The following is a 25017-nucleotide window of genomic DNA, read 5'->3' as shown; positions in this document are numbered from 1 at the left end:
CAGGTTGTCTAAAAGAAAGAAACCAAGGTGGGGTGGGGGGGGGGGGGAAATAAACTTAGAAAACAGGCCAGGAATGGAGTTTTAAAAGAGAACACAAGGCGGAAGTCGGTTCATGGGGGAAATCTACTTTCACTTTTATAAAGGATTCTATCATCATCCACAGGATTAAAAACAACAACAACAGAGAAAGGATGAGGTGGTGGATTTAAACGTCAGCCGTGCCAATTTTGGTTACAACATTAAGACTGTGGATAGACAGAGACAGACAGATAAAAGAGGCAGGAGATAGAGATAGGGGGAGTGGGAGAGAGAGAAAGAGGGAGGGAGAGAGAGAAAGAAGGAAGGAGAGAGAGAGATAAATAGAGAGATAGAAATAAGTACAATAGCTACTGTGTTTCCCCAAAAATAAGACAGGGTCTTATTTTCTTTTGACCCCCCCAAAATAAGCCTGTGGCCTTATTTTCGGGGAGGTCTTATTAATTTTGAGGTGCAGGAGGCAGTGAACGTGGTCACCTCATGGCTGCTGCTGTGTTGCAATATTTGGGTGGGAGGGCTTATTTTAGTGCATGTGCTCAAAGGCCCAATTGGGCTTATTATCCGTGGAGGTCTTACTTTCAGGGAAACGGGGTAGATGATTGTTAGAGAGCTAGAGGCAGAGATGGAGGGAGGGTGGGGGAAGAGAAAGAGAGAAAGGAAGAAAGAGAAGGAGAGAGAGAAAGAGAGAGAAAGAAAGAGAAAGAGACAGAGACAGATTTCCGCAAGTCGATTTCCTCATAAACTGTGGTTTATGGAACAATCCAACTGCTACGGTTCCTACAAGCATAAACTAACCATGTAATCACCACAAACAAGGTTAAAAATTGAGTTGGCTAGTTTTGGCTGGTTGCAAAGGGACGAAGAGAAAATTCTTGCCAAATCCTCTCCTCTAGGCTAATTCTCCAAAGAGACAAACAAATGAACCATCTTGGCCTGCCTCTTGTAGCCTGGCCATCCTCGTCCTCTAGTAGACATTGCCACAACAGAGATGCAAGCAGGATACACCGACGAGGGAACAGGCTTCCGAAGCAGAGTAACAAACAGGCAACTCTATGGGTTCGGTGAAAAGAATTTGTGTTTGCTTTGTTGAATAGTCCTATCAGGACTTTAAATGGAAAAATAGCCTAAATATTAATATACGGCTAGGCCTCAACTTATAACAGTTCATTTAGGGACTGTTCAAAGTTACAACAGCCCGGAAGAAAGGGACCAATTTCATTGCATTTAAGTATAATGACAATAAAGATTATACTACCGTTTTTCACACTTATGACCATTGCACCATTCCCATGGTCATATGATCGAGATTCAAAGTCTTGGCAACTGGCATGTACTTATGACGGTTGCCCTCTCCCAGGTGTCGCATTATCCCCTTTTGCGACCTTCTGACGAGCAAAATCAATGAGGAAGCCAGATTCACTTAACAAACACGTTCCTAACTTAACTACCGCAGCGATTCGCTTAACAACAGCGCCAAGAAAGGTCGTAAAATAGGGGAAAAGCACATTTAACAACTGTCTCACTTAGCAACAAAATTCAGAGCCCCGATCATGGTCATAAATCGAGGACTACTTGCCTAGGACACTTATTTTATGCTATGAACTAACTTATTTTAAAACGTAATTTGTAACCCTAATATATAATTTCTTGAGAGTTTTATTTTTCATCCCGCAAAACTGAGCACAGCCTTCGTTTTGCTCCCATCCTATGTGTTCTGCTTCGTACATTTTTCGTGCCACTATTCATGTACTTCCTACCCAGTGCTAAGTAAAGGAATATATTTTATTTCTATGCGAGGCAAAATACGCATCTATTGCTGCCTGCTTCAAAAGAGCGTGACCATATTACACGGACGTGGCATTTGCATATTTAACTTCTAACATGGCCCATCGATTCTGAATTTCGTTTCCTTCCCCCTCCGGGTTCATTTCAAGGCCACCCAGGCCTGAAGGGGGTGATTAAACTTAAATCTGATTTAAAGTTCTGTTCCCACCTCTCATCAGACAAAATTAAATGGGAGGTTTGCTGTAGGAATGAAGGCGACGGTCTAGAAACCAGGAGGCGGTGAGTTCTAGTCCTACCTTAGGTATGAAAGCCGGCTGGGTGAGTTTGGACCAATCACCAGGAGACTGTGCGTTCTAGTTCCGTATTAGGCATGAAAGCCAGCTGGGTGAGTTTGAGCCAATCACCAGGAGATTGTGAGATCTAGTCCAGCCTTGGGCATGAAAGCCGGCTCAGTGACTTTGGACTAATCACCAGGAGAAGTTCTAGTTCCGTGTTATCAATATCAATCTAGGGGACAGGAGCCATTACACTGATGACCAGAACTAAGATTGCAAATTCCATCGCTAAACAACGGAGTCATTAAGTGAGTCACACTCGGTTTTAGGACTTATACCACAGTCGTTAAGCGAATCCAACTTCCCCCACCGACTTTGCTGGTTGAAACTGGCTGGGAAGTTTGCAAATGGCGGTCACCTGAGCCCACAGCCATCGTCAATGCGGGCTGGTTGCCAAGCCCCCAAATTGCAGTCATGTGACCACGGGGATGCTGCACGAGTCAATCACCAGAAGACTGGGAGTTCTAGTTCCGCCTTAGTCATGAAAGCCAGCTGGGTGACTTTGGGCCAATCACCAGGAGACTGTGATTTCTAGTTCTACCTTAGTCATGAAAGCCGGTTGGGTGACTTTGAGCCAATCATCAGGAGACTGTGAGTTCTAGTTCCGCCTTAGTCATGAAAGCCGGCTGGGTGACTTTGGGCCAATCACCAGGAGACGGTGAGTTCTAGTTCTGCCTTAGTCATGAAAACCAGATGAGTGACTTTGAGCCAATCACCAGGAGACTGTGAGTTCTAGCCCTACTTTAGGCATGAAAGTCAGCTGGTGACTTTGAGCCAATCACCAGGAGACTGTGAGTTCTGGTTCCACCTTAGTCATGAAAACCAGCTGGGTGACTTTGGGCCAATCACCAGGAGACTGTGAGTTCTAGTCCCACCTTAGGGATGAAAGGTGGGTGGGTCATGGGGGCCAATCACCAAATGATCCTGAGTTCTAGTCCAGCCTCAGAGACGAAAACCAATTGGGTGACTTTGGGCCAGTCATTCACTCTCAACCCAACCCGCCTCGCAGAGTTGTTGTGGGAAAATAGACAGGGGGGAAGAGTATTAAGCATTTTATTCGAGTTATTTGCAAAAATAAGATAAAACGGGGTACAAACAAATGAACAAATAAATATTCCATCAGATCTTAGAAACACGTCATAACAAGGGCTTCACATATGGACTTACATCACCGTTTAATTAATGCTGGTTTCTTCAACAAGATGGGGGACTCAGCCCTACGTCATGGTTGACAAACCTAGAAGGTCAGAGGTGGTATTCAGCCGGTTCGGACTGGTTTGGGCGAACCGATATGGCGACTGGCGGGTGGTCGCGGGCTCCATGCCGTCCTATTTTCCCACGTTTTCTAAGCTGCGTGTATGCGTGCAAGCCGTGCGCGTGAGCACAGCACATGCGTGGAAGGCACGTGCACTCACAAAGCCAGCGTGCGCGCGCACTCACGTTTTCAGTGCGTGGCGAGAACCGAGGGTAAACGTATGTGAAACCCACCTCTGCAGAAGGTCAAATAGGCACTCCGGAATCTTTGTTTCCCCCAAAATGAACTAACTTCCCGGTTGACTAAATCAGGAATGGGTTCCGTGTTCGCTTGTGGGCGCGGTGTGAGTGCATGCTCAGTGCAATAAAAATTGCTCTGCGCATGCGCAGAAGCAAAAAAACAAGATGTCGGCGCCTATGGCACCACCCGGAGAACTGCTTCGAGAGCATGCCAGGCCTGGGTCGCTGCCGATTCCAGCCGCCCGGGCCACGAAACCACTACTGGTTCAGCCAAACCAGTCCGAACCGGTAGGAACCCACCACTGGTCTAAATCCCAAATCCGAAGCAGATTTGGGATCCAAGCAGATTCTATTTGATCTCCTCTCTGACCTTTCAGGGGGTCTGATCTGTTTTTTTTAACAACAGCTCCCCCCAGCCTTAAAAGATGAAAACGTCACTCCCGACACTTGGATAACATCTCCTGAAGCACCAATGAATCTTCTTCCCCATCCACCCACCCAAACCAGAAGTGGATCGTGAAGGACCCTACCTGTGCTGGAGCGAGCCTTAGGCCTGGATTTGCACCCAAATCCGGTCGGTGATCCCCCGAGAAGACTGCTCGGGGGGAAAAGTCCAGAGCCGTATTCGGGGACGTAGGAAGGATAAGTGGCGATCGGATGATGACCAGAAGAAGAGCCTCCTAAGGACGCCATGTTGCTCCGGGAATGAGACGATTCCAGCTTCATGGTTTCGGCCAGCGACACCTGGTACTTAATGCACTCCTTCTCTTCTTGGCGGCTCGACCCCGTGGAGCCCGGGGTGGAGATGGAAGGATCTGGAGAGACATCTTTCGGAGGGGTCGGCGGGAAAGTGAAGAGGTGAGGACTGGAGTGGCCGGCCGACAGCGTGGAGGTAGAAGCTGGCGGGTAGACGGAGAGAGGTCCCGGCGAGCCGTGGTGGATGGGAGCTTTGGAGAAAGGACTCAGGTTCCATGGGGCAGCGCCGTGGTGGCTTCCCAAAGCTTTGCTCCCATCCAGCCAAGGGAGGGACCCGTGCAGCAAAGGTGGGCGACATACCTGGCTACCTGCCGGGACAGAAGAAGACAAAGGAGGCCTCTGTTAGGTGGGCTTTTCCTTGAACGGACTTCAGACAAGAATCAGCGCATCAAACATCCCAACGAGGTTTGTGTAATTGTGCAAAATCATGTGCACGCCAAACCGGAAGTAGTACCAGCAGAAACCCACCCTTGGTAGGTAGCTAGGTAGCGAGGGAGAGGGAGAGAGGGAGGGAGGGAGGGAGGGAAAGAGATAGGGTGATAGGGTGATAGAGTGATACTGTATATCCACACACATTATATATTCACACAATGATAGATACATAATAGATGATAGATGATAGATGATAGATGATAGATGATAGATGATAGATGATAGATGATAGATGATAGATGATAGATGATAGATGATAGATGATAGATGATAGATGATAGATGATAGATAGATAGATAGATAGATAGATAGATAGATAGATAGATAGATAGGCAGAGATACTGTATATACAGCCACAGTTATACACATGGGGGAGAGAGGGGGAGAGAGAAAGCTACTGTATATCCACACACATTATATACATATATTCACACAATGATAGATACATAATAAATGATAGACAGACAGACAGACAGACAGAGATAATGTATATATACATACAAAATTATACACATAGATGAGAGTGGGGAGAGAGGGGGAGAGAGATACTGTATATAAACACACATTATATACATATATTCACACAATGATAGATACATAATAGATGATAGATAGATAGATAGATAGATAGATAGATAGATAGATAGATAGATAGATAGATAGATAGATAGATAGATAGATAGATGATAGATAGATAGATAGATAGATAGATAGATAGATAGATAGATAGATAGATAGATAGATAGGCAGAGATACTGTATATATACAACGACAGTTATACACATGGGGGAGAGAGGGGGAGAGAGAGAGCTACTGTATATCCACACACATTATATACATATATTCACACAATGATAGATACATAATAAATGATAGATAGACAGACAGACAGACAGACAGACAGACAGACAGAGATACTGTATATATACACACACAATTATACACATGGGGGAGAGTGGGGAGAGAGAGGGAGATACTGTATATACACACATTATATATATAGATATAGATATAGATATAGATATAGATATAGATATAGATATAGATATAGATATAGATATAGATATAGATATAGATATAGATATAGAGATAGAGATAGAGATAGAGATAGAGATAGAGATAGAGATAGAGATAGAGATAGAGATAGAGATATAGATAGAGATATAGATATAGATATAGATATAGATAGATATATATAGATATATATTAGATGATAGATATATATTAGATGATAGATAGATAGATAGATAGATAGATAGATAGATAGATAGATAGATAGATAGATAGATAGATAGACAGACAGACAGACAGACAGACAGACAGACAGACAGACAGACAGACAGACAGACAGACAGACAGACAGACAGACAGACAGACTGACTGACTGACTGACTGACTGACTGACTGTATATATACACACACAATTATACACATGGGGGAGAGAGGGGGAGAGAGAGAGAGATACTATATATACACACACATTATATACATATATTCACACAATGATACACAATAGATAGATGATAGGTAGGTAGGTAGGTAGGTAGGTAGGTAGGTAGGTAGGTAGGTAGGTAGGTAGGTAGGTAGGTAGGTAGGTAGGTAGGTAGGTAGATAGATAGATAGATAGATAGATAGATAGATAGATAGATAGATAGATAGATAGATAGATAGATAGATAGATAGATAGATAGATAGAGGGGAGGGAGGGGGTTGTTACTGTATACACACACACAATTATATACATATACACACACAATTACACACACACGTGCATGTACAATTGTTTTTGTTCTATTCCTTCCTCTTTACAACTGTTTTTCTACTTATGTGTTTGTTTGTGTGTGCTTGTATGCTAGCAACCAAATATATCTACACATGTTCAGTGTGGGTCTGTGTCTGTATTATGTTATGTATCTATTGCATTGTTGTTGTTCCATTTCCTCTCCTGCACAACGAATCTTGCACCGCAGATGGCCTCGGATGGTCAGTTGGCTCTCCACCGTTTCCGCTGTGAGGAAACTTCCCCTAGGAGGAAGCCGAGTCTGGCCTCTTTCAACACCTGAGGGAACCGAATTGAGCACCCTGAGGAGCCACATATCTGGGGCCCGTCTAGATTGTTGTCGATAAGCACGTACCCCTGTCAACCCCAGCAAATTTTAACCAGCCAAATAAAAATTAAAAAGCCTGTTAAGTCCAACTTTCGCTTTAAACCCTGCCTAACAGCTAGTCCTCGCTTTACGACCACCAATGGAGCCCAAACGTCTCTGCCGTCGAGTGAGGCATTGGATAAAGGAGTTTTGCCCCATTTGACGGCCCTTCTTGCCACCGTTGTTCAGGGAATCCCCCTGGTAGATAGGTTAGTGACCCCCGGTCGTTAAGTGAATCTGCCTTCCCCGTCGACATTGCTGATCAGTAGGTCGTAAAAGAGGATCACGGGACCTTACAACCATCATATAAGTATGAGTCAGTTGCCGTGTCTGAATTTTTGATCGCGTGACCAAAATGCTGCAATGGTCATAAGTGTGGGAAAGGGTCATAAGTCACTTTTTTTCAGTGCTGTCGTCACTAAATGAACCATTGTAAATCAAGGACTGCCTGTCCTCACAGCTTGCCCTGTGAGTATGGGTGAGGGAGTTCTTGGCAGCTCTTGCTTTTTATTGCTTTCTAGAAAGTTCCTTAATTGGGGTAACCTTGACAGGTCAAGCCACCCGCATATCAACAGAGAGCAAACCACATTTCCTCGAGCACTGATAATGTTACCTAGTTGGGTCACAGGAGAGCAGCCATGCTCAGAGAACACCAGGGACACACACACACACACCATAAAGGCTTTACCTATGTACAATCCTCCTGAGTATATAGTTTTGGCACCTACAAACCAGTGGTGGGTTTCAAATTTTTTTAGAACCTCCTCTGTAGGTGTGGCCTGCTTTGTGGGAGTGGCTTGCCAGCCATGTGACTGGGTGGGCGTAGCCAACTTGTAAAATGTGGTGAAACTCACTTAACAACGCTCTTGCTTAGCAACCAAAATGTTGGCTCAGAAACTCTGGCATTTGAAGCACGCAAGTCTTAAAACTGTCAAGTTACAGGACCCTTGCTCCCCTAACCCTTTAGAAAAAAAACCCAGTGGTGTTCAAACTTGACAGCTTTAAGACTTGTGGACTTCAACTCCCAGAATTCCTCCTCCAATCATGTTGGCTCAGGAACTCTGGCATTGAAGTGTGCAAGTCTTAAAGCTGCAAGTTACAAGACCCTTGCACCCCTAACCCTTTAGAAAAAACGCCCCCAGGGGTGTTCAAACTTGACAGCTTTAAGACTTGTGGACTTCAACTCCCAGAATTCCTCCTCTCGCTCTTCATCTTGATGATGTGCAGACGGGCGGGAACCGGTTCTAAACGGCACTGTAGATTTGTGGAACCTCTTCTATGGAAGAGGTTAGAACTGGCAGGAACCCACCCCTGCTACAAACCCCCCAAAGAAGAGAGGAGACGTAGTTTTTGACCATAGTGCTGTGACAATTAGACACACACATATAGACCGGTGGGCCTATGAGGACAGGTCATTCTGCTAAATTCATTGACAGCCATTTTGGGCTACAAGCTTTATGTGGAAAGGGTCTCTACCTATATCAGGGGAGATCGAACAGGTGTCACAGACATACAGCCCAGGAGATGCTCAGGGGTAAAGAGCCCAGGTGGCGCAGTGGTTAGGGTGCAATACTGCAGGCCACTTCAGCTGACTGTTATCTGCAGTTCAGCGGTTCAAATCTCACCGGCTCAAGGTTGACTCAGCCTTCCATCCTTCCGAGGTGGGTGAAATGAGGACCCAGAATGTGGGGGCGATATGCTGACTCAATTTGCTAAAAATCTTGTAAACCGCTTAGAGAGGGCTGAAAGCCCTATGAAGCGGTATATAAGTCTAATTAATAAATACAAAATAATAATAAATAAATAAATAGATCCCTCACCCCACGAGATGGGGGCCATGCCAAGAAGTTCAGCTGCATCATTTGTGGAATATCTTAAAAGAGATTTTTTCTGAATTTTCTTATCATCACAATCCCCATAATCCACACCACTTTCCCAGCGGTGGGATTCAGCCAGTTCGCACCACTTCAGGAGAACCGGTTGTTTAACTTTCTGAGCAGTTTGGGGAACTGGTTGTTGGAAGAAATCACTAGGGCAGAGAACCGGTTGTTAAATTATTTGTATCCCACCCCTGCTCTTTCCTAATAATATGTCCTTCACGTCTCTGGAGGTATAATCACCATTTTCGTCACCCTGTTCCTACCAGCTGAGGAAGATGGGTATTATACAGTAGTTCGTTCCATGTTTCTGTAGAATTGGGGATGAGGTCCCAGGAGCTAAACACTCTCGTTCCAAGTGAAGACTTACACAAAGCAAACTAGCTTGATAAAAGCTGCTAGAAAATTAAAAATAAAACAAGGAATAGGCAAGAATATAAAAACAAGAGATCCATCCAATTGCTATTTTCTGCTACTTCAAATAAACCTAGCCAGAATTGAGTAGCTTCAAATATTAGATTTTTTTTCCCCCTGGGAGAAAAGCTTTCAAAATTTGAATTAAGCCCATTGCATATATGAATTGTAACATACTGTTTTCTTTTTCTGCAAAAAAATATATATGAGGTTTTATAACTTTAGTTTTCTCTCCCCGTTGGACCAAAAAAAAAACCCTTCACTTCTCAATTTCTTTGCTTGGAATGGCTTTCTGTCAAAGTCAAACATACAAAGGAGGGAGTGATGTCTTATATGATAAATATATTTAAGGAGCTATTAGCTGGAGGGGAAAGCTTTCATTCCAGCAGATGTACCGTCAGTTAAACTATCCCAGGAGAGGTTGTGAAAATTTCAAATAAATGAATTGGGAACTTATTTCTTGGTAAAATTATGCAGGATCTGGTTTGTCCTACGGATACATTTTTCTATACAGCGCTCATTCTTTCAATTCATAAATTGAAGGTATGTTTGACTGGAATAAATGAGCTAATTCCTAGTTATTGAACATAAGGTTTGCCAAGTCAGGACTCCAAATTTCTTGGAAAGCTAGCCTAAATGTTGAGAGGATGAAAAGTTGGCCATTAGTCACCTAGAGCTTGGTTTTAAAAAAATAAAAATAGGTGTCTATACAAATGCTTTAAATAAAGAAGACAGAAGCTGCATTTAATACATTTCGGAAGCTAGAGCTAAATAAGGACCTAACCTGCTTACTGCTACGGTTTTGAGTATCTATTTGAGAATCATTTAAATTCTGTGGAATTAACGATTTAGTCAATATCCTTTCCACTTCCCACAAATAATTCTTTTACTCAGAAATTGCCACCGCATCTTCAAGGAGGTGATTTTTGCTTCGAATTACATCCTTAACCAGGAATAACCAGTTCTTCTGAAAATCTTACGATTCTTCACGAATGTATTTTATACGTACAGTAAGAGCTTGTGCACCGAAGACAATTTCCTTGTGTGTCCAATCACACTTGGCCAATGAAGAAGTCTACATCTAAAGAATTTTAAATGTTGTATGTTTCCACCACAGCCCATTTAGGTGGTGGGTGGGGTGGGGAACCTAAATATCTTCACAGCAAGTTCTACTGTTTTTCAAAGAAATTGAAGGTTTTATTAATATATATTTTTTTGCTAGAAGTTCTGATGAAGATTGGTGAGATTGCCAGAACCATCCAGCTTAGATGCCTCTTGCCAAGCCTGCCAAACGTATCTACTAGGCACTGCAACTATACCACTTAACCGACTTGTTCTTGAGGGTGTGAGCAAGGGACCGTAACACCTACTACCCCGCCAAGAAAAAAAATTCAACTGCTGAATGCTGCCAACTGTTTTGAAGTGAGAAGAGCAGGCTCACCAACTTCTTGGGTGATCAGTTGGCAAACCTATGGGGGGGGGTAGAGCACCTGACTTGCTCAACTAACTAGGTTTCAATCAACTTTCTGAAAGGGGAGGGAAAGTGACACCCTTAGTGCATTAAGCTGAAACCCAAAAGTTCTGCGGAAATAGGTTAAAACATTCACACGTTGGTTGCACATTTCCATTTGAATTCTCATTCTTCTTGGAGTAGTAAGCCCCACTCCCACCAATGTCTTGGTCTCTTCCTCAACACATCAATGGATCCAGCCCCAGGGCTTTGAGTTTTACAGGGCAAAATATTTGTCCAACTCTAATTAGGAGAGGGGGGCATTCTGCTTTCCCCTTAGGGCAGAGGAGTAAATTTAAAAGCTGGCCCTCAACTATAAGGATTAAGGCTCCCCGTGTCTACCTGCCAGATTCGAGGTAGGACTATCATGATATGAAGGTAGCACACTTTGTTCTTTAGAAACAATCTCTGGATAGAGAGACAGACAGAGACAGACAGAGAGATAGAAAGAGAGAGACAGAGAGAGACAGAAAGAGAGAGAGAGAGAGAGAGAGAGAGAGACAGAGACAGAGACAGAGACAGAGACAGAGACAGAGACAGAGACAGAGATAGAGAATAAATAGCAAATCTGATTTGCTGGAAATTCACTGAACAGTTTTAGGATTGTGATGCACCCTCAAAATCAATCTGTAATCTGAACTCCCCCCCCCCCTGCTATTCTGGTTGAAAGTCCAGGAACAACCCCCCTCCCCAAGAAGGGATCATTCAACCCTATAGCATTTGAGCTGCAGACCTTGAAAAGAAGGGAGAATTCATTTTCAATTCTTGACTCGATTCTCGTTTTCAGAACGCCACCGTAAATTCTTTCCCAATGCAACCCGACCTGGGTGTAAAATGCAGCTCCTGATCGTATGGGGGGGTCTAAAATGCAGCAAAACCAGCTACGTTGGTTTAAGTTCGTGCCGGAGGGTCACACTAAAGGCCTTAGGGGTCTCGGTGGCAGCCTCCAGATAAAAACTAGCCCAATTCCTATTCCCAGCCACCGGGGAGCCGTTTTCGCACAATGCGTTTCACCCAGTCGGCAACAAACTCAGCAACAGAAACCAGGCCCAGTTCAATGGGTCATTGGTGTATTGTAGGGAAGTCAGGGAGTGGGTGAGTCCAGGAACCGGGTTAAGGGTGTTGTGTGAATGCTGCACCTACCATCATCTTCAGCCACCCCTTGAGAGGTGATACCAGGCGGCCAACAAATTTAATAAATAGTAACGTCAAATCAATATTTTGGGGAGAGGAAAGTAGTTTTTCAAGGTCACTTTTGGAAAACAGTCACCTGCCCCAATACAGTATGCAATTTCTACTCAATTACTACTTGTACGCAATTACTTACTTCTTACTCAGAGGTAAGAAGTAAGCCCATGAAAGGGCCTTAACTCTTCATAAATGGATGGAGATGAAATTATCAGAATTTTGCAACAACAAAAGGCAATCCATTTCTTTCTTTCAAAACCTGAGAGGGGTGTGTGTGTGTGTTTGTGTTTGTGTGTGTGTGTGTGTGTGTGTGTGTGTGTGTGTGTGTGTGTGTGTGTTTCTTAAAAGGAGACCAACTGCTCCCTCCAGACTGAAGGGATGCATTTACTCAGCAGTAAATGGTTTGAATTTTCACCCCTACTCAAGACTCCTGCAAGATCTGGCTGAAATATTTTAAGAGGCCTCCGATCTTCCCTAGTCAACCTTCAGGGATAGGAAACCCCCTTCATTTCAACCACCTCTCTTCTTCCCTTCTCCCGCTCCCAATTTAATCCTGGTATGCAAACTGCCTTCCCCCCTCCCTTCCAGTCCATTTAAATATATTTAAATTCCAGGGAGGTGGTGTGGGGGTTTTTGTGGGGGGGGGGGGTTGCAAGTTAAAAACACCCTGGCAGAATAGGGCTGGAATCGAACATGCATCAATGCAATTAATAAGAATTCATTATTCCTCTAAGAAATGCCCACGGGGAGTAGAAAGACGAGCCTCATATTTTCTTTTTAATTAATGACTGGATTGTTTAGCTAACCTCTTTTTTTTTTTAAGCCAGGCTTCTAAGATTATTGATTTGGGGAATTACTTTCCTTCTTATCTGCTCTGATGGAGTCAAATCCTTCTTTCAAGGGCAAAAAAGAGAGAAAAAAGATGGCTTCTCATTTAGATCTTGGTTTTTTATCATTGGATAAAAAATGAGAGCCATCCAATCATTCGGATTGGATGGCTCTCAATCCGAAACAAATTCCTTTGGATTGTCCACCCTACTGAAATCAAACATAAAGTCAAAAGCAGTCTCCATCCTGCATTGGGAATCCAGTTTCAAAAGAGGATCAAACTGATGATGATTAGGCCAACCTGAAGGCTCAAACATAAAAAGACTGGTTGTTGGAATTGGGTATGACTATAATGAAGAGAAGGATTAGGAGTGATGTGATAGTAGGCTCCCAATATTTGAGGGGCTGCCCCAAGAAAAGAGGGGGCCAAGCTATTCTCCAAAGCACCTGAAAGCAGGACAAGAAGGAATGGGTGGAAACTAATCAAGGAGAGAAGCAACCTAAAATGAAGGAAGAACATCCTAATAGGATAATTAATCAGTGGAACAACTTGCTTCCATGATTTTGTGAATGCTCCAACACTGGAAGTTTTTAAGAAGAGACTGGACACCCATTTGTCTGAAATGGTCTAGGCTAGGAATAGGGGGTTGGATTAGAAGACCTCCGAGGTCCCTTCCAACTCTATTATTCTATGTTCTAAGCCCCTCTTTATTTTATTCTTTATTTATTATTTTATTTATTCGCCCTTCTTTACTCTCCTACCATATAGGCGGGAGATATAGAAGTCTAGCCAGCCAAACGAATAGGCTGAAAAATAGCTTTTATTCGGTGGGGCCGTCAGACTTCTAAACGCAACATAACACCTCCGTCTGGTTTAATATGATAGACTTACAGGGCCAGCGTAACCCATGTTTCTACCACTGTAAAAGAATGTTATCTACATCTACGTATGTGGGAATGTTGAGCTAGTTATTACTTATGTGAGTTTAGGGATTTTTCTTTTTCTTTTATTTATTGAGTTATTGAGATGTATTTTGTGTTTTCTCGGGGGGGGGGCTGCACCCGTCCAATGTCATCGAACCCGTGTCATGCATTGACCCTAAAGGTTTGAATTGAATTGAATTGAATTATTCCTGGGTCACCATTTTGACTTTTTTTTTTAATCCCTTCCAACTCTTGTCCTTATGTTGGCCACCAAGGAAAAAAGCCTCGGGAATTGGTTTTTCTGCTTGTAAGAACTTAAAATACAAAACTTTTTTAAAATTATTATTGTGGTTTAGAAACCATGATCATAAAATGATTGGATCTCTTGTAAGGATGTAGCTAGCACGCCCTATGGCACAGCATTGGGGGCACTGCCATCTAGTTGAATCCTCACCTAAGAAAAAAGGGGAAAGGGGGGAGGGGGACCCAGGAAACCAGTCCCTACTCATGGCAGATCATGCCAGTTAAAAAGAAAGAACGGGAAGAACCAAATAATATTTTCTAAGACACAGTGAAAAGTCTAATAATGACCCAGGCCATTACTAATCAGGGGTTTTTAATTTTGGTTGCTCAGTTCCCGGATTGTAGGGGGGGGAGAGGTCTTTCTCAGTTTTTCTGCCTTTACTAACTAGCACATTATATTCTGAATATCGGCTCTATTTTTTCCACATCTCTCTCCAATCTGCCCACACCCAGCTAATGTCTAATTTTGAGGCACAGTTGAAAACCACGTTTTGAAAGGAGCGAGGGGAAAGAGAGAGCAGGTTCATTTCTAACGTGGTCCGTATTTGCATTTCCACCCCTTTTTTTAAAATATATTTCCCCTTAATACATAATATCGATCCCTTCTAGTTTTGAATGCTCGGAAGCAAAATGGAGTTTTAGATCCAGAGGAGACATTTAACTTTTAGATCTTAAAGGAGAGTAGATGCCAGGGGGAGGAAAAATAAACTTTAAAGCCACCCCTTCGTTCAAAACGTGAAAGGCCAACTGTGGTCGTTCCTAGTTTTTAAAGGAATTGCTCGTCTAAATCTGGGTTAATTCTTAAACCTGGGTTAAGAATTTCACTCAGCTTAGAGAGGGAAGGCAAGCTGAGTTAAGTTTGCAAAACTGGGGGTTTTGCAAAGGGGAGTATATTAAAAAAAAGTCTTTATGAATTCAAAAGCCCTTCGGTTGTCAGGCCCTGCTGAAATTAATATTACACACTCCCTGTTCACACCTGAGCGACTCTCACAAGGACCTGTCAAGAAGGAGGTGTTGTGTGTGATTCTCCCAAAACTGCCCAGTATGATAAAAAAAAATTTTCCTAAATCCTGACAAGCTTGCTTTGGGATGGGTGGGTGACACAAAATATGCAGGCGGAATCCTACAAGCTAATGAAACACAGACCTTACAGGAGGGTAAATTATTTGGCTCCCCTTAAAAGGCTTTAATTCCATACCAATAAAGGAGAATAGTTGTAAGCTCAGGGTTGGAATGAGGGGTCCTTGGCACACTCTGAGCTTGGTTGTTTCCTCGCAGATGGGTCGTTTAATTCCATGCATCCATTCTTTCTCTCTCTTTTCCGGAATTATCTTTCAGAAGATTTGCAAGCATCCTATTTTATGCATTTTTCCCCACTGCGCAGCCTACAAGGGTGTCATTCCCCCCCTATCTTTCCTCGAGCCAACACCACGGGCTTCAAAACTGATGCCCAGATGCTACCTTATGGATTCTTTTTTTTCCTTTGGCATTGTGATTAAGGACACAAAATGAAGATAGATAGATAGATAGATAGATAGATAGATAGATAGATAGATAGATAGATAGATAGATAGATAGATAGATAGATAATCAATTTAATAAAGGCGAAATTTTCTTTATAGATCCTTAAGTGCGATTTACTCCACAGGTTAACTTCTTTTCAAGGTTAAAACCCCTAGGACCATCCCCGCGTCCCGTCCCCCCCAGCAATGTAGCACTCAACCAACCGTGGTTTAAGGCTTCGTGGAATTGGTTCTCACCACTTGTGAAGGCCCTGTCTGTCAACAACCCACCAGATTCTGTTTTAGCCTAGTTAAAAGCGTGCAGATTTCGAAGGCAGGCCCTTCCAAGATCCTTGTCTGACGCTTAAAGGTGGTTAGGGAGTTATTTCACTTCTCTCTCTCTTTCTCTCTCTCTCTCTGATCTCTTTCTCTCTTTCCCTTTCTTTCTCTCTTTCTCTATCTTTTTCTCTCCCTCCTTTCCTCTCCTGTTTCTCCTCTCCTCTCTCTCTCATCTCTTTCCCTTTCCCTCTCTCTCTCCCTCATTTCTTTCTTTCCCTTTATTTCTCTTTCTCTCTTTCTCTCTCTCCTCTCCTCTCTTTCTCTCTCCCTCATCTCTTTCTCGCTTTCCCTTATTTTCTCTCTTTCTTTTTCACTTTCTCTCTCTTTCTCTATCTCTATCTTTTTCTCTCCCTCCTCTCCTCTTCTCTCTCTCTTTCTCCTCTCCTCTCTCTCTCTCATTTCTTTCTCTCTTTCCCTTTCTTTCTTTCTCTTTCACCCTTTCTCTCTCTTTCTCTATCTCTCTCTCCTCTCCCCTCCCCTCTCTCAAATAAGGCCGAATTCAGGCGTGCTCCTTCGTTCCTAGAAACAGGGGTGGGGCCCCCACTGCCTGGAAATCCTTCAGGGGGAATCGCGTGAAATCTGGCACGAAGGGAACCGGCTACGCGCAATCCAGATCGTCCGAGACGGGGGAATAGGAGAATTCGTTTATTTTTCTCCATGGGATCGAGGCTGTCCAAAAGCGGGGAAGATAGAGACCCACTCACCCCCGTCCTTAACCTGATCAAACAAGGAACTGGCGGCTGCGTCTGTACAACGGGCCGAGTTTAGGGACCTTAAAAGCCGGTTTCTTTTTTCACCCCGCCGTGCAAACCCCGAGCCGCTTTCGCTTCAGTTTTAGGATTGATCCAGTCGGTTCATTCAGCCGCGAGCTGGAGTCAATAAGTCGTGTGAACGCGACCAGCCCTAAGCTGAGGTTGAATCAAACCCCCCCCCCTCCAAGATCGTTCATTGACCCGGGAAAAATGAGAGGGGGGAGAGCTGCGATATATAGCCCACCAAATAATAATAATAATAATAAATAACAACAACAACAATTCCTAGGTCCTTGGTTAGGACTCAAGCTGCTGAGCTACCAGCCCCAAAGGCTGTGCATCTCACCAAAATAATAATAATAATAATAATAATAATAATAATAATAATAATAATAATAATAATAATAATAATAATACCACCACCACCACCAGTCGCTGGTATTTGTAATGCATTTTTTGAATGTTCAGTTGGCTGAGTTTCATGTTTAATGAATAAAGTATAATAATAATAATAATAATGGACCGGCTAGGATCGCTGGATTAAATCACTTTGGCCTTTTGCAGAATTTGCTCAAGCTGCAGCGGGGAAGCTAAAGCGTGCAAAAAGGCAGAGGGGTGGAAATGCACGCTCGCTCTTTCACTTACAAACACTCTCACACACATAGCACACCCTTCGCTCGGTTTCCGGGATATTTTTTTTAATAGGTTTTTTTTTTTGCTGGCTGTCAAAAGTTTGGGAGGGGTGAGGGGAGATCCGAGAAGGAAGGAAGAGTCCAATGCATGTGTGTATCCCCCCCTCCCCACGCTGGTCGCCCCCTTCCCACCCTGTGCCCTTCCCCCCCCCCGCCTTCCCATGCCGCGCCCGGGCAACTCACCGTGATGGGTCGGCGGGTACCGCTGCACCGTGGCCCGCACCGAGTTGCTGTAGTAGGAAGGGACGTGATTGCCCTGGCCGTCGATGTTAAAAAGTACATCCATTTCCTCGGCCAGTGGATACTGCGCGGGGTCCATGTACGAGTGGCCGAGTCCAGGGTGGTGGGAATCCGGGTGCTGCCCGTTGAGGACGGCGGGGTGGTGGTGACTGACCCACCGGGGTTGATCCGTGGTCACTTCCATGCTGCCCTCCGTCTGAGGATGGCCGGGGAGAACGGCTGCTGCTGCTGCTGCTGCTTCTGAACGGCAGTCGCCCCCCGTGCAAAAAAAGAAAGGAGGAAGGAGAGAAAAAGGCAACCGCGTCCTGATTGGAAAATAAAAGTTTTCTGAAAGTTTGTCTAAGAGCGGCGGATCCGAAACACCGGAACGGGCAGAAGTTCTGCAGCGTCTCTCTCCGCAGAGAGGGAGGGGGAAAGTCCCGGACGGGAGGTGGGGGGTTTGCTTCGAATTAAATGCCTCTTTTTTCCCCCCTCCAAACCGGAGCGAAGCAGGGCAGGGGGGGAGAACGACGAGAGAGAGAGAGACGGAAAAAATCACCGGTAGAAATTCCCCCCTGCAGCCAGCGCGCCGCTTCGCTCGGATCCGATCACTTTCAGCTTCCCTTCCACGGGATCACCTGCGAAGGAGAGAAGGGAAGGAGGGGGAAAAGCGAGGGAGGAGGGGAAAAGGAAGGAAAGAAAGACGAAAAGGAGGTTAGAAACGGTAAACCGACCCTTGTGCGCACACCCAAACACACAAGCACACAAACATACAAGCACACACACAAACTCCCGTAAAATCCTGCATCCTTGCAAACTTGCGCGGCGCTGGGACCCCCCCCCCATCCACCCCCCCACCCCCCAGAAAACTCCTGCAAGACTCACCTCTCTCGGCGCAAGGGGAAGCGGCGCGATCTTTCGCTTTTGGGCAATCGGAGCCCAGGGAACGTTTGGCGAGCCGAGCTCAAAGGCGAGCTGCGCAGCGCCGGCTTCCGACAGCGCCGGGAGGGAAGGGGAGGGGAGTAACGCTGCCCGGCCGGGCGGTGGGTTTAAGGGCCTTTCGGCCCCGCCGCGCCTTTCCCCGGGTCTTCTTCCCGGCGCAGGAGGCGGGGAAGGTGGGGAGAAAGAGAGAGAACCGGGCCGCGGTTGGCAAGGCAGACCAGGACTGGCAGTTACTCTACCGGGCGACTCCGCATTTCTGGAGGCCGTTTAAGTTGCAAAATGCGCGCGGGAGAGAGAGAGGCAGGCGAGCGGGTTTGGCTCAGAGCAAATTTGGGCTCGGGGTGAGCTCCCCGCTCGCCGGGATCATTTTGAATGCAAGGGGGGTGCAAAGCAAAAATAAAATAAAACAAAATAACAATGGGGGGGGGGACAAACGTGGAAAGGACAACTGTTTCTTTAAAATAAACGGAGCAAAGAAAAACGCAAACGTTGCAAAGGAGAAGAAGTCGGGCGGCTCAAATTGGCTTCCTCCACTCCCTCTTCCTCCTCCTCTTCTCTCTCTCTCTTTCCCTCCCTCCCCCTTCCTTCTCTCCCTCTCCCTCTCTCTTTTTTTAAAGGGAAGGCTTTACTTCTGAAAGAAGCAGGATGGCGCCAGCAGGCTCCCGCATTAAGAGAGACAGCTGTGGCGAGACGCAACTTAAGGAGGTTCCCGTACCCTCGGCGGGGAGGGGCCTGTCCTTGAACAAGGGGAGGGGAGGAGGAAGCCAACGGGCGGCCGGTCCCCCCTTCCCTCTTCTCTTTCTCCCCCTCCCTTCCCCTCCCGAAGCAGCGTCTCTATTCCACCCACTCCTACCTGGGGCGGAAAGATTGCGCAGGATGGCCAACTTGAGAAAGAGTTAATCATCGCCAGGCAAATTTAAGGGGGGGGGGAGCAGGGAGGAGGAGAGAGGGAGGGGAGAGAAAGATTTCATCCGCGTTTCCTCCTTTTATTTTATTTTAATACTTTTAAGGAGCACTCCTCTCCCCAGCGCGCGGGGAAGCTCACGCCCCCACCCCAAATTTACGCATTTCAGAGGAAATCAGATTACACAAACGGCATCAAACCGAGGGAGGTCGCGGCTTTGCTGGGATAAAGGAGAGCCGCGCGCGCAAGGCGCGGTGAAACCTCTTAAGTGGGCTTCCTTAGACACCCACCCACCCGAATTCAGACCCGGGAGAAAGGAGGAGGGAGAAAATCTTAAGTAAGCAGGTGGAGGGGGAAATTGAAAAAGCAATGGGTCAGCTGGCCCTTAAAAGAGGGGAGGAGGCGTCTGGCTTGCGTTTGAATGAGCGTGTCACGCGTGGCGCGTGGGTGCAACACGGGGACGTTGGAAGGAGGCCGGGGAGAAGCCCAAGGGCGAGAGTCACGTTTTCTTTTTGGTGCCCAAACCCTGGTTTAATCCCCGTAAATACCCCCGCCGTCCAAGCGGGAGAAGAAAGATCTCCTGCTTTGGGCGAGCGAGGACGGGTTGGACTAGATGACCTAACGAGGTCCCTTCCAACTCTGTTCATCTGGTTAAAGAAAGGCGCTCCAGTTTTTTTAAGTCCCTTAAAAGGGAGTTCTGAAGTCCTGAAAACGATTGACTTTGGGAAGAACGGAGAGAGAGAGAGAGAGAGAGAGAGAGAGAGAAAGACACAAATGGATACTCTCGGAGCCAATCACCGGCCTCCGCTCGCCGAAAGCCCTCGCCGATTGGCTGGCTCTCCCCGCGTTCGAACTTTCAACTACTCTCAACGTTCTGTCCATTGAACCATTGGCATCCCCTAGTGGCTCATTCAGACGCCAGGAGCCAGAGGCGCTGGGGGGGGGAGCGCCCCGCTTTCCAAAGGCAGCCCCCCTCCTCTTTCCCCCCCCCTTATTTTTTTAAAAAAATTACTTCGCACGGGCTTTACTCTCCTAGGAACGGGGAGGGGGGGCGAAGAGAGATCTCGAATTTGGAGAGCGGGGAGGAATAGTAAGAGTCTACTCTAGGTTTATGGGGCCAACCAAAACGCACGTGCTTTTCTGAAGGGGATCGAGTCGGGGATCATTTTAAATAAATAAGGGACGGGGGGGGGTTGTGTGGAAAGGCTTGATCGCCCTTCCACTCCCGGACCCCGGGCAAATGCCTTGGGATCGGACGCTTGGCCGGGATCGCGCTTGTGGGTATCGGGGCAAAGAAATGGTATAGGGCAGTGTTTCTCAACCTTGGCAACTTGAAGATGTCCGGACTTCAACTCCCAGAATTCCCCAGCCAGAAGTCCGGACATCTTCAAGTTGCCAAGGTTGAGAAACACTTGTATAGGGTCTCCTGCTCGAGCAGGGCGGGGGGGGTTTGGACTAGAAGACCTCCAAGGTCCCTTCCAACTCTGTTCCGCTTGATTGATTGAAAGGAGGATGAATAGGTTTTCTGAACGACTTCTGAACCCCGGAGTCCGTGACTTTACATCTATACAGATGTATCAGTCCGTGGCGGCTTAAAAATACGAGGTGTTTAGTGTTCCGATGAGAAGAAATTTGCGTGTAGCCCGCGACGCTTTCCCGAGTTTTTCTACTTTTAGCTGGAGAAAGAACAGCTCAAAAGTTTGGGATGCGCAAAGTGCAACACGATTGTCCCTCATTGTCCTAAACGTTCAGGAGTTTAAGACCGCGAGGGGCAAGTAATCGTAGCAAATAAGGCTCTTACTCTTAATTAGATTTTATTTCCCGTCCCTGCCTATCTCAAATGCTTCCCAAGTTTTCTCTCTCAGTCGGTACTCAATAATATGTATGTATGTATGTATGTATGTATGTATGTATGTATGTATGTATGTATGTATCTATGTATCTATGTATCTATGTATCTATGTATCTATGTATCTATGTATCTATGTATGTGTGTGTATGTATGTATGTATGTATGTTAGATAGATAGATAGATAGATAGATAGATAGATAGATAGATAGATAGAGATAGATAGATATAGATAGATAGATAGATAGATAGATAGATAGATAGATAGATAGATAGATAGATAGATAGATAGATAGATAGATAGATGTGTGTGTGTGTGTTATATTTGTGCTGATAAATAAAGGGAGACTAGTATAGATCTATTTCAAGCTATTTAGCTCTCATCAGCTAGCCATACCCTTACTGGGATTCATACCTAAGGGTATGGCAATCTGATGAGAGCTAAATAGCTTGAAATAGATCTATACTAGTCTCCCTTTATTTATTTATCAGCACAAATATAACACAAATGTAACAAAGGCAACAGTAAAAATATTGGGTTTCTGTCTGGATGGTCTCTTGTGAGGAGCGATAGACAGAAGAAAGGAAGCAGTAGACCTCCTCCCATATTTGGGCATACCAGGGGTTGTGACACTAAATACATACATACATACATACATACATACATACATACATACATACATACATACATATGTTGTATTTGTGCTGATAAATAAATAAAGGGAGACTAGTATAGATCTATTTCAAGCTATTTAGCTCTCATCAGCTAGCCATATCCTTACTGGGATTCAGTATATATAATGCGTATATATATATATATATATATATATATATATATATATATATATATATATATATATATATATATATATATATATATATATATATATATATATATATATATATATATATATATATATATATATATATATATATATATATATATATATATATATATATATATATATAATTCAATTTTTTCCCTTGCCATTTTCTTAAGTTCCACAAACACACTTCTTATGAAATAATTGCTCCCAGATTTAAATCAACAAAAAAAGTCTGCAGAAACTTAAGATTCTGGCTGATCTGTACTTGGCAACTGATTAATTGAACACGTGCCCTATAAAATAAAGATGGGATTATTGGAGCCCAATGGATGGGGTCTGTATTAAAACCCTCGAAAAGAGCAATTAAATGAAGGCGGCTTTCCACGTTTCCGTCACTATGTGTTTCTTGCAGAATATGTCACGGTATCATTTCACCACCACCCTCCGTTAAGAATAATAATAATAATAATGTTTAAGAATATTTAAACCAAAGTTTGTCACTGGAAAATTTTAGGCTTTTTTCCTACGCTCAAAGCTTGGGGCAAACTTGGTTTAAATGCTATATAATCTGCAAGTTTTTTAAAAAAATGCATAAATCACAACGTGCAATTTAAGGAACACAGTCTCGTTTTCTCTGACTAGTTTTTTCCTTGGAAAATTCCATTTATGATGTACGTGAGCAATCCGTTTGGAAAACCAAAAACACGTGTTTTTTCTCTCTCTCTCTCTTTCTCCCCGTCCCCCTTTTTAAATCTTTAATCATCTGTACCTTGCTTTCTCAAATCCCCAAACACGAAGCCCTTCTCATTTTTAGCACCGTTGTGAGAACAAAGAGTAAAATCTTACCAGCCGGTGCAAATGGAGAGATAGCTTTCCGACCCTAGAGTAGAGGGGACTATTAAAACCCAGCAGAAAACCATTTACACAAACTATAACTTTAAATGGCTTTTCTTCTTTGTGGCTTGGTGTACGGGCGAATCCCAAGCAGTTAAGGTTTATTGAATTTAATGTGTATGGAGAGCCTCGATCATCCAGGACACGATTGTCCCAAAAGGTGCTTTGTCCAAATTAGACTTTCTTGGTCTAATCTAAGGAGTAGAACTTTAGTCGAGGTAGTAAGGGGAACTGAAGAAGCTTCTTGGGTGAGAAGCGAAAAGTTTCCAAACAAATAAAACCCAAGAATTTCTCCACTTGCCTCTTTTTTTAAAAAAAAAAAGCACATTTGGGACAAGCCATATTTAATACAAAACCTGTGTTGTCTGAACACAGCCCGGGAGTCGGTTAATCTCATTTCCCCTTCCTTTTCGGACTCTAAGCCAAAGGACATATTATTTATCCAGTTCTGCAGGGGGAATGAAATTCTCTTTTCATTTAACTTTCTCTCGCTTGTAGAGAAAGTTTAGAAACAAGTAACAAAATCTGCCATGGGTAAGATAGCAGGGAAATTCAGTGGGGCTGAACTGAATGTTTGCAGGAGGGGAGGGGGGGGTCAGCCATTCAGGTTTATCTTCCTCTTCCCCCACCCATTTTTTGAAACTAGACCAACAAAGTTGCAGATTTTGCAAAGGCCCCATCCATGCAGGGACAAAGGGATGGAACTCTGCTTATCTATCTGTATTATAAACTTTCTAATTCATTCTCTCCCTCTCCCTCTCTCTCTCTCTCTCTCTCTCTCCTCTCTCTCTCTCCTCTCCTCTCTCTTTCTCTTTCTCTCTCCCTCTCTTCTCCCCTCTCTCTCCTCTCTCTCTATCTCTCTCCTCTCTCTTCTCTCTCTCCCTCTCCCTCTCTCTCTCTCCTCTCTCTCTCCTCTCTCTCTCTCCCTCTCTCCTCTCTCTCCTCTCCTCTCTCTTTCTCTTTCTCTCTCCCTCTCTTCTCCCCTCTCTCTCCTCTCCTCTCTCTTTCTCTCCTCTCTCTCCCTCTTTCTCTCTCTCCTCTCCTCCCTCTCCACTCTTTCTCTCCCCTCTCTTTCTCCCTCTTTCTCTCTCTCTTTCTCTCCCCTCCCCCCTTCTCTCTCTGAAGGGGTGTGGGGGAACAGCTGAAAAATGCAATCTAACACATCCCTGATCCCTTGCAAAGACCATTCCTCGGGAATTGCTGGTAGAAGAATTCCACCAGCTCTACCTGGTCATAAAATTAGGAACGGAGTTTTGATTTCTCTCTTTTATTTGTGCATCCTTCCAAGAGAACCCAACTGGCTGAGCATCACAAGGTAGGCCACATCGAAGTGGTGTGCCGTATTTTGTGATTCAGCACGTTTGTGAACCAGACCATCCCCCAGTAAACCTGGACCGTCCCAACTTTGGCAACCTGAAAACTCGTGGATTTCAACTTCCAGCATTCTGGGAGTTGAAGTCCACAAGTTTTCAAACGGCCAAGATTGGACAATCCTTCAGTAAACGACGATAGGGTCCCTTTTCTACATAAATGCAAGTATTGGGGTTTGATCATCTGGGTTTAGGGTCTTAGGTGAATCCTGCCTATGAATCTAATCTTCTCTGTAAACACACAGACATACAGCTGGTGTAGTGAAGACTTCAGTGGCTCTAATGGGGGGGGGGGGACTCCACCGGGGGTCATTTCAGTTTATATTCTGAATCTTTGGAAAGAAAGGCTGTTGTTTTCCCCAGAGTTTGCATGCATTCAGAAAGAGACACGTGACAAATTCAAGGGATCTGGATGAAAATTAATACAAAATACATAAACTGTAGATTTGATTTTTTTTTTCCTATTTAAAAAAAAAACCCTGTAATCGGGACATTAAGTAACAGAAAGTGGCCCGGAAGTATAGTCTACTTTTGTATCCATCATGTGTCTTCAGGATGAACTGAAGTATGGTTTAGTGCAGTGTTTCTCAACCTTGGCTACTTGAAGATGTCTGGACTTCAACTCCCAGAATTCCCCAGCCAGCATTCGCTGGCTGGGGAATTCTGGGAGTTGAAGTCCAGACATCTTCAAGTTGCCA

At 44.6% G+C, this 25017-nt stretch overlaps 1 protein-coding gene across 1 annotated transcript in view; it reads right to left on the bottom strand.

Moving 5' to 3' along the window:
- GATA3 (GATA binding protein 3) overlaps window positions 1-18643 on the bottom strand; it is a gene marked incomplete in the record, with an annotated part of 36950 nt that extends 18307 nt beyond the window's left edge. The window contains 3 exon segments of the mRNA XM_087722717.1: window positions 4181-4714; window positions 17498-18171; window positions 18419-18643. Coding sequence (XP_087578843.1) covers window positions 4181-4714; window positions 17498-17738 — 775 coding nt within the window.
- Between the last annotated feature and the right edge of the window lie 6374 nt (window positions 18644-25017).

This window comes from Thamnophis sirtalis, unplaced genomic scaffold, assembly GCF_051295495.1.
Source record: "Thamnophis sirtalis isolate CommonGarterSnake01/CBP01778 unplaced genomic scaffold, rThaSir2_p1.2 scaffold_9, whole genome shotgun sequence".
NCBI lineage: Eukaryota > Metazoa > Chordata > Lepidosauria > Squamata > Natricidae > Thamnophis > Thamnophis sirtalis.
Note: the sequence above shows the minus strand (reverse complement) of the source record. Positions and strands in the feature narration are given on the sequence as shown.